The sequence below is a fragment of the Myxocyprinus asiaticus genome, chromosome 44 (genome assembly GCF_019703515.2).
Source record: "Myxocyprinus asiaticus isolate MX2 ecotype Aquarium Trade chromosome 44, UBuf_Myxa_2, whole genome shotgun sequence".
In the NCBI taxonomy this organism is placed as follows: Eukaryota; Metazoa; Chordata; class Actinopteri; order Cypriniformes; family Catostomidae; genus Myxocyprinus; species Myxocyprinus asiaticus.
The window spans coordinates 35450961-35461356 of NC_059387.1; the positions used below are offsets into that span (position 1 = coordinate 35450961).

General features: G+C 36.9%; 1 protein-coding gene across 1 annotated transcript; it reads left to right on the top strand.

Moving 5' to 3' along the window:
- Nucleotides 1-487: 487 nt before the first annotated feature.
- Nucleotides 488-4998, top strand: LOC127434557 (uncharacterized). The gene is made up of 5 exons (XM_051687365.1): nucleotides 488-688; nucleotides 3586-3740; nucleotides 3887-4401; nucleotides 4510-4718; nucleotides 4801-4998. The coding sequence occupies exons 1-5, from the start codon at nucleotides 488-490 to the stop codon at nucleotides 4996-4998; spliced, it is 1278 nt and encodes a 425-aa protein (XP_051543325.1).
- The last annotated feature ends 5398 nt before the right edge of the window (nucleotides 4999-10396 follow it).

Sequence of the window (10396 nt, forward strand, 5' to 3'; positions counted from 1 at the left end):
CAACGACAGTCACGCTCGAGACAGTGTCCTTTGCAGCTGATCTCGGTAAAACATATTACATTTGCCAGCTTCGCTAACTTTCCTCACAGTCTTCTCATCTTATTTTGTGCATTGTTTTTGTTCAATAAGGGGATCACCATCTTCTCATAATTTGCAAATCTGGTTGTTAAGTAAACTAGCAGAAATCTCTATTAAAACGTTGTAAACATAAAATTTCTGTATACGCTATGGCAAAAAAACTGATTTCACTGTCAGTTCATAATTCCCCAGTTTAGCTGTGTCATGTTTGTTTGTGGGCAGGTTAGGTAGTCGCGTAACTCATTACGTCAGCGTTCGGTTCAAGTCAGTCGAAAAACACACCCGGTTAGCGATAGGCTCCAGATTGCCCCAGCCAAGAACTAGCCAAGCACAGGCTCCAGCATGTGAACCAGGGCCATTTCAGTGGAAAAGCGGTATCAAATGTCTTTAATTTTCACTAATTTCTGGTATGTTAGACCTTGTTCTCAGTGACTCTGCATGGAGCCCAGAGTTCATCCAGGAGCTTCTTCCAGCAGCTGAGCGTGTAGCTCTGCTCTATCATCTCTCTTACCTGTGTCTGGGTAAGTTCCCAAAACTGGAGCGAATCCTCAGAGAGCGAGCTGTAGAAACCCAACTTCTCTTTGGATCATCTGAGGCTGTTCTGCTGAAGGTATTCCTGTTTTCATTTTCCAACAACATTATTATATCCAGATACATTTATACTTTGGTTTAGTGTGTATGCTATAAATACATATAACCCCAATTCTGAAAAAGTTGGGACAGTATGAAAAATTCTGATAAAAACAAAAAGGAGTGATTTGTAAATTATATTCACCCCTTGCTTTATTGAAAGCACTACAAGTACACATCATATGATGTTTTTCCTTGTGAATTTCATTGTTTTTTGAAAATGTACAGTAATTTCAAATCAGATGATTACAACACACTCCAAAAATGTTGAGACAGGGGCAATTTAAGACTAATAACAGGAAACAGTGAAACAGGAGATGTTAAACAAGTGAGGCAGTCGTGTCATAGTATATAAGGAGCCTCCAAAAACAGCCTAGTCCTTCAAGAGCAAAGATCATTCGAGACTTAATCTGCAAATAATCCAGCACTTTGAGAACAATGTTCCCCAAAAACAAATTGGAAGGATTTTGGGTATTTCACCCTCTACAGTGCACAATATAATTAAAAAATTCAAGGAATCTTGTCGAATCTCGGTGCGTAAAGGGCAAAACGAAAACCACTTCTGAATGCACGTGTTATCTGATCCCTCAGACGTCACTGTCTTAAAAAACATCATTCATCTGTAATGGATATCATGAACATGGGCTTGGGATTACTTTAGTAAACCTTTGTTACTCAACACCACTCGCCGCTGCATCCACAGATGAAAGTTAAGACTTTACTATGTAAAGGAGAAGCCATACATCAACACTGTCCAGAAGCACTGCCGACTTCTCTGGGCTCGGTCTCATCTTAGATGGAAAGTTGAACAGTGGAACTGTGTTTTTTGGCCTGAAGACTCCACATTTCCAAAAAAAATTTGAAAAACACAGCTGTTGTGTTCTCCAGGCCAAAGAAGAAAAGGGCCATCCAAGCTGTTATCAGCATCAGGTCCAAAAGCCAGTGTCTGTATGGGCCAGGGGTGTGTCAGTGCCCATGGCATGGGTAACTCGCACATCTGTGAGGGCACCATTAATACAGACAGATATGTACAAATTTTGGAGCAACATATACTGCCATCCAGCACCGTCTTTTCCAGGGACATCCCTGCGTTTTCCAGCAGGACAACTGCAAACCACATACTGCCCGGATTTCAAGTGCATGGCTGTGTAAGCAGAGAGTGCAGGTGCTAGATTGGCATGCCTGCAGTCCTGACCATCTCCAATTGAGAATGTGTGATGCATTATGAAACACACCATACAGCAACGAAGACCCCGTACAATTGTGCAGCTAAAAAACTACATAATGGATGATTGGGGGAAAATTCCACTTTCTAAACTTAACAAACTTGTATCTTCAGTATCCAAATGCTTAATAAGTGTTATTAGAAGAAATGGTGATGTTACACAGTTACACTCGATTGTCTCAACTTTTTTGGAGCGTGTTGCAATCATCTGATTTGAAATTACTGTACATTTTCAAAAAACAATGAAATTCACAAGGAAAAACATCATATAATGTGTAGTTGTAGTGCTTTAAATATAGCAAAGGGTGAATATAATTTACAAATCACTCCTTTTTTGTTTTATTAGCATTTTTCATACTGTCCCAACTTTTTCGGAATTGGGGTTGTAAAATCAAACATACACTAGGAAATGTGTTGTGTTTTCTTTATTCTTCTAAAGAATTGTTGTTTTTAAAAGGACAGCTGTTAAATGTTAATATACTGTACACTATATTGGGTATATTGGGTAAAGACACCTCCGCTTAAATCTCTGCACTCTTAAATGCACCTCAGGCACTTTTACATTTGTGAAGGGCACCTTTAGATTTGTGAATGAAAGGGGCAGGGTCTTACACCCCTGAAGCCCCAATTCTGTGCACGTCAGTGGCGTCAATAGTTACTTTTTGAAACTATCAGATATCTGCACAAATCAACACCAATAGTTACTAATATTTTTTATTGTTTGTTTGATTTGTTTTATTCCTTTGCTTGAATTTTTGCCCCAGGAGTGGCATAACGTCACCCAACAGCAATGTGAAAGACTGGTAGAGAGCATGCCAAGACGCATGAAAGCTGTGATTGAAAATCAGGGTTATTCCAGCAAATATTGATTTCTGAACTCTAAGTTAAAACATTAATATTGTGTTGATTAATAATGAATATTAACTTGTTTTCTTTGCATTATTCGAGGTCTGAAAACACGACATCTTTTTTGTCATTTTCTGCAAATAAATGCTCTAAATGACAATATTTTTATTTGGAATTTGGGAGAAATGTTGTCAGCACTTTATAGAATAAAACAAAAATTTTCATTTTACTCAAACATATATATATATATATATACACACACTACCGGTCAAAAGTTTTGAAACACTTGACTGAAATGTTTCTCATGATCTTAAAAATCTTTTGATCTGAAGGCGTATGCTTAAATGTAAATAAGTGCCCAACATAGATGGGAACTCCTTCAATACTGTTTAAAAAGCATCCCAGGGTGAAACCTCAAGAAGTTGGTTGAGAAAATGTCAAGAGTACATGTCTCAAAATCTAGGCAAAGGGTGACTACTTTGAAGATGCTCAAATATAACACAGTTTTGATTTATTTTGGATTTTGTTTAGTCACAACATAATTCCCATAGTTCCATTTATTTTATTCCATTGTTTTGATGACTTTACTATTATTCTAAAATGTGAAAAAAAAAAAAAAAAAATTATAATAAAGTGTTTCAAAACTTTTGACCGGTGGTGTGTGTGTGTGTGTATATATATATATATATATATATATATATATATATATATATATATATATATATATATATATATATATATATATATATATACATTACGTAGTTATCCTTTGATGGAAAGTTAATCTCTTATTTCTGTCTTTGCAGTGTGTAGGAACCAGTGATAACCTTGTGAAATCACTGCTCCCCTGTCTGAAGGTGGCAGTGGAGAAGAACAAACCACAATTAGCACTGAAATTCCTTGAAAAAGCTAAAGAATGGATCCGTGACATCATAAGTGATGTTAAAGAAATTGTAACGAGGTCAAATTAAAATCTATATAACAATGCAATAGTAATATTAATTATAAAACATTACCAAATTAAATATTTGCAATATGTACTCATAATGTTCATTTAATATACCACAATTGATGATAATAATTGTCTAATATTTGGTGCATATTCAGGTACAATCTACATAACAATCAAGTTGCCTCATCGACCAGTGACATCATCACTGAAAAGGAGGAGACAAAGAAAAAGCAGCAGCAGTTAACCAAGGAGATGGAGGCAATTCAGAAGATCGTGGACGAGCTGGACAAAAACCTTCATAACATCACTGAAGAGATCGAAAAATCTGAGGAAGAGATTGAGAAGAAGAATTCAGAGATACAAAAGTTTATCAGCAGCATCACCAGTGCCAAGGAAAAGAGCACGATCAGCACACCTGCACTGACACCTGCCGCCGCCATGGGACAAAGTGTTGCCATATTTTCTATGATTGTGCCATTTGTGGAAAATATTATTGGTTTCGTTTGCAAGATGGTTACTGACACTGCTCATGCAGCCACGATCAAAACTCTTGATGGTGAACTGTCTCAACTGAGCTGTGAAAAACAACGTCTGAAAGAAAAAGAGTGGGACATTCAAAATAAACTGATGGACAACCAACTGAACTTGGCCAAATTACATATCGAAAATGGTGAAATGGTTTTCTTGTTTTGCATGGATTTGTGGAATATATGTTTGCATGTGTGCAATGTTCAAACATCTCACATGAATTTCGTGTTTGCTTCGTCTGGTATTCCAGGTCAAATGCCGAGTGTTTCTCACCTTGATGAGGTCCAGAAGTGCCTGTCTGGAATTCAAAAACTTCTCATCCAGCTTCAAAAGTTCTGGGAAAAAGTGGGTTCTCTGCTGGACCACCTGAAACAGAAGACCTTTGCTGGGGAGGACATGATTGAGTACCTTGACGATCTGAAACATGAGTTTCTGGAGTCGATTGACGCAGCTAAAGAGGTAAAGAATGATCAACTTTTGTGCTCAAGTTCTGTTGGTGTGGAAGTTTTAAACAATGATCTCTGAACTTTTCATTTAACAGGGCTGGACAAAGTTTGGCTCCAACTGTATGAAAGCGAACAGCATCTTCAGCATTCAGGCAAATGAGGCCTACAAGTTCCTGGAGATCAGTCCGTCCTCACTTTCAAAAGAAAAGTGGGAACAAGAGTACGCCAGTGTGATAAAGAAACTAGAGAATATAAGACCCACTGGTCCTTCTCAAAAAGCCATTATGCAGTAAGACCTTGATAGATTAATTGGCTGGAAAAAAAATTGTAATGGCCACGCTCCAAAGGAAGTTGAATTGCAATTTTAATTGGAATGAGGAAGTGAAATTTACTGAATTGCAATTTGAATAAATTCAACACAATTTTTCCTTAGTCCAAGACATTTTTTTAGTGACACTTATTTATTATTATTTATTATTTTATTTAATTTATTCCATTATATATTTTCAGATAACTTAATAAAAATAGATTTTACAATTTGAAATTTGAATATTGATAGTTTAATATATTGAGCAAATTAGAGCACTCCAGGAAATGCAGTGTTCTTCCACCATGGTCCATAAAATGAAATTATATTAAATATAGTTAAATTAATGTAATAACAATTATTATTAATACATTATTACATTTTATTACTGACCATTAATATTGTTATAAGTGGTGTGTTTGTACAACTTAAAGAAATTATCCATTTGCATTGCTTTTTTGTTAGTTAATTTCAAGTTGTGGAAGGAAAATATGTGTTTGTGTATGTCTGCATTGAATAGAAAGTATACTTGTTTGCATTCGAGGAAAGAGAGATAAAAAGATGCTGAAAATAGGCAAGATAAGTGGAACTCAGCACAAGAAGACAGAGATGGGAGGGTGTGAAGCATTTAAGGGAACGAGCTCGTTCTAAGCAATTATATTCTGCCACAACCATTTTACTAATGCTTGAAAGGTATATAAGGTAATGTACCCTTTTTCTTTTTGAGACTTCTGTTAAGAACTCATAACGCAATAAAGCATTGGAAAGAGAAAATCTGACTCTGAGCGTCATTCTTAGAAATGTACTTGAATGTTACAGTAAATGAACTGAACTTAAAATGTCAAGCTGCCATGACTTCTAGATATTAGTTGTACAAATAACATATTCATTTTACATAGTTAACAATTAAATATTTAATTTAAATGATGTAACATTAAAAGAATTTCTTACATTAATGTCAAATTAGTCCTATGACAATAGCATCTTTTTTTTTTATTTACTGTTGAATATTCTGAGCATCTCATGTACATTTCTATAAATATATTTTTTATAGAGAGCCATACGTATGCTTGCTGTCATGTGATGTCAATGTTTTTGTGTTTTTCAGATTCGCCTCACCTTATCTAATTCATTGCACATATTAGTTTAAGTTTGCTTCATCTTAACATGCCTTTGGTATGAGCAATGAAAAACTTCTACACGTGCAGAACAAGATTGACTTTCTTGCCCCCTCTGTTCTTCTCCTTGCAGAGATATATGAGTTACAGACAGCAAGCCACCTCAAATCAATTTTATCAGTATTTCTTACAATTTTAAAGAAGATCATTCATTCACTGGATTAACTTTCTGACAGAACATTCAACTCATGAACTGCGCTAAATGGTGACGGGGCAAACATGGAGGCTGTTTTAATTTGTCTAGGGTGCCCTGTTTTAATAAATTATTACCTATAATGTAATCTTGCATTTCATGCCACTTATTGAAGTTTAGCTTGTCTTCAACATGCCTTTGATATGTGTAATGGATGATTTTATCATTATACCTATAGCAAACTGAAACAAACACCTCTGAATGGGACTTCACACGTGACTGCCTAACATCTGCTTTTGTGTTCCACTGAAGAAAGAATGTGGGGTTTGTAATGACATTAGAGTGAGTAAATGATGACAGAATTATAATTTTTCGTTTTAATTTTTGAGTGAACTAATTCTTAATATTTTGTGCAGAAAATGATTGGTGTGAACAATTGAATTCATACAAAAATGTGGGTAAATTTGAGTTTTAATTGCATTTAGAATCTTATTGAAACATGAATTAAATAATATTGTACAACAGTTTGTTTTTGTTGTCTTATCTGATTGGACAATTGGCAATATTTTAAATTTAAAAAACTTAGGTTGTGATCATATTGTTCAAGAATGTTTTGTCTCCGTGGTTGGTTCTTGGGTAATTAGCCTGTCACCTTTTGCCTTAGTCAAAGTCTGGCTATGCAAAAATTAGAATCCGTCAAACTCAAAAAGTTTCAAGTTCAAAAACGTTACAAAACGGATTTTTTTGCAGCCCTAGTTTGAGGAAGTGTTGTGTTTAAACCAAACCGCCAGCCGTCTGCTGCTTTGTCTGTGAAGTGTGCAACAAGTGTGATTTTCTTTAGAGTAATTTATGACTGTTGTCAATACATGCTCAATAAAGTCATCATGATTGCAGTTGGAACAATGCAAACTTTATTTGCAAGCAAGTCAAGCCTTTTTTATTTGTATAGTAATTTTTTAAATGCACATCATTTCAAAACAGTTTTACAGACAATTTTCAAATGGCCAAAGTATACACTGTGTCAGTGTAATAAACTTTTCCCACTTTTATAATCCAGTCAACAGTCTAGCTACAATGAAAGCATGCAAACTACATTTGAATCCACCAGAATCTCCAGCTGTATCTAAAAAATGCATTTTTATTTGGTCACATTTATCTCCAATTTCCTGTCCATCAGATGCTTCTTTTCTGAAGTGAGTTGAGATAATTGTGCCTCAAGATTTTTGACTGTAGAAGCATCACTAGCAGAATATACCTCTTCGTAAATGACCTTGGTAAGGGGTCCAATGATTGGAAGCACCATAGCCAGAATATACAGAATGTCATTTGTTTTAGTTACACTGTAAATGTAATTCTGTAATTCACATTTTTGATTCTCAGTATTTTCATTAGTTTTGCCAATCTCATCCAAGACTTCTTTAAGTGTTGCCTCAGATACATCCAGAATCTTCTCAATTGCATCTATCTCTCTGGTTTGTTGCTCCTTCTTTTTCACCAACTCTTCTTTTCCCTGGATAATGTCACTTGTAGTTTTGGCCAGATTTTTGATGACTACATTGTACCTAGAGATAAAACATTCTCTGTTATTTATTTATTTATTTTTGCAAAACCTACTCCATTTCTCACAATGTTATTATTTTGATATTCTTTTTGTTTTCTTTCAATTGAAATATGTTCATATATATATATACACACACACACAGTACTGTGCGATAATTTCAGTGTCTGTTTTTGTTCTACCTCATGATATTAATATGCATTTTTATAGTTACTGTAAATATTAAAGTTGTATATTACCTTTCCATCAAACTCTTAACATGCTCAGTGATTTCATCAATCATGAAAAGATTGAATGACATCCCATTCTTAATCCATAGGGTTTAATATGACGTCGGCCCACCCTTTGCAGCTATAACAGCTTCAACTCTTCTGGGAAGGCTTTCCACAAGGTTTAGGAGTGTGTTTATGGGAATTTTTGACCATTCTTCCAGAAGCGCATTTGTGAGGTCAGACACTGATGTTGGACGAGAAGGCCTGGCTCGCAGTCTTCGCTCTAATTCATCCCAAAGGTGCTCTATCGGGTTGAGGTCAGGACTCTGTGCAGGCCAGTCAAGTTCTTCCACACCAAACTCACTCATCCATGTCTTTATGGACTTTGCTTTGTGCACTGGTGCGCAGTCATGTTGGAACAGGAAGGGGCCATCCCCAAACTGTTCCCACAAAGTTGGGAGCATGGAATTGTCCAAAATCTCTTGGTATGCTGAAGCACTCAGAGTTCCTTTCACTGGAACTAAGAGGCCAAGCCCAGCTCCTGAAAAACAACCCCACACCATAATCCCCCCTCCACCAAACTTCACAGTTGGCACAATGCAGTCAGACAAGTACCGTTCTCCTGGCAACCGCCAAACCCAGACTCATCCATCAGATTGCCAGATGGAGAAGCGTGATTCGTCACTTCAGAGAACACGTCTCCACTGCTCTAGAGTCCAGTGGCGGCATGCTTTACACCACTGCATCAGACGCTTTGCATTGCACTTGGTGATGTATGGCTTGGATGCAGCTGCTCGGCCATGGAAACCCATTCCATGAAGCTCTCTACGCACTGTTCTTGAGCTAATCTGAAGGCCACATGAACTTTGGAGGTCTGTAGCGATTGACTCTGCAGAAAGTTGGCGACCTCTGCGCACTATGCGCCTCAGCATCCGCTGACCCCGCTCTGTCATTTTACGTGGCCTACCACTTCGTGGCTGAGTTGCTGTCATTCCTAATTGCTTCCACTTTGTTATAATACCATTGACAGTTGACTGTGGAATATTTAGTAGCGAGGAAATTTCACGACTGGACTTGTTGCACAGGTGGCATCCTATCACAGTACCACGCTGGAATTCACTGAGCTCCTGAGAGCGGCCCATTCTTTCACAAATGTTTGTAGAAGCAGTCTGCATGCCTAGGTGCTTCATTTTATACACCTGTGGCCATGGAAGTGATTGGAACACCTGAATTCAATTATTTGGATGGGTGAGCGAATACTTTTGACAATATAGTGTATCTCAGCATTCACAAGGCACAATCAATTAAGGTGACTGTGCATAAGCATCATAAACTGACTATTTGTCTATCTACAGTGCCTTGAAAAAGTATTTGCCCCCTTCATGATCCAACAGCAAAGGAAACATTGCACTATTACATTTTCATGACTCTTTACAAGACGAAAAAAGTGCCAAATTACTGTCACTCCTTCAACAGCTGTATTTGAAACACCATAACAGCAGTCAGCCGAGCCCCACTAAAATAATAATCCACTTAATTTGTTAAGTTGAAATGTGTTAAAATGCATGTGTATTTAAAAGCAGGCCTAGTAAAAGTTTGTATTCTATTCTTTATTGTAAGTCGTAATGTAGCTGAAATCTCTGTACACTTTGTATGAAAAATATACAAGCATGTGGGGCTGAGAATCTACTGCCCACTCGAAATCCACATGTGGTCAAATTTGGTACTCACAAGCCCTCATTAGCCCCTTTCACACATACAACCTTTTCCAGAAAATTGACTGCAATTTTCAGGTTAGAGTTCAAGTGTGAACTCAACCCTTTTGAAAATACTGGTGAATTTTGCTTTGGCAATTTCCCTTAACAAGAAGTTGTATCATTACCTATACATTTCCATATTCAGGGTATGTGTGAACAGAGGCATAAGATTACCGGTTTCAGTTTGTACGAGCTCAGGACACGCTGATGTAAGAAAGTTCAGACTTAGATGGCACAAATACTCTGTGCCGTAACACAGTTGAATTGGAGGTAAAAAAAATGTCAACAAATTGGCCAGATAGTGAAATTAGAGAGCTTCTCTTCATCTGAGCGGATGAAGAAATTTTCCGACAGCTTAAAGGAGCACTAAGCAATTTTGTTTCATACAATAAAATCAACAGCCTCTTTCGAAAATGCGCAGACCTCTTTGTAGCTACAGTATATACATACACAACTGTGCTTTTCAGCCGCAGATACAGTAGCATCTCCGCCTTCTGATGCAGCATTTTGTTCTCATCTTATTTGAAGTCATTGCATATGATGTTG

Bases quoted from the DNA above. Each gene is read 5' to 3' on its own strand.
- LOC127434557 (XM_051687365.1), top strand. From the start codon at position 488: ATGTTAGACCTTGTTCTCAGTGACTCTGCATGGAGCCCAGAGTTCATC. The intron at 3,741-3,886 runs GTCAAATTAAAA...GTGCATATTCAG, and splicing joins GTTAAAGAAATTGTAACGAG to GTACAATCTACATAACAATC. The intron at 4,402-4,509 runs GTGAAATGGTTT...CTGGTATTCCAG, and splicing joins CAAATTACATATCGAAAATG to GTCAAATGCCGAGTGTTTCT.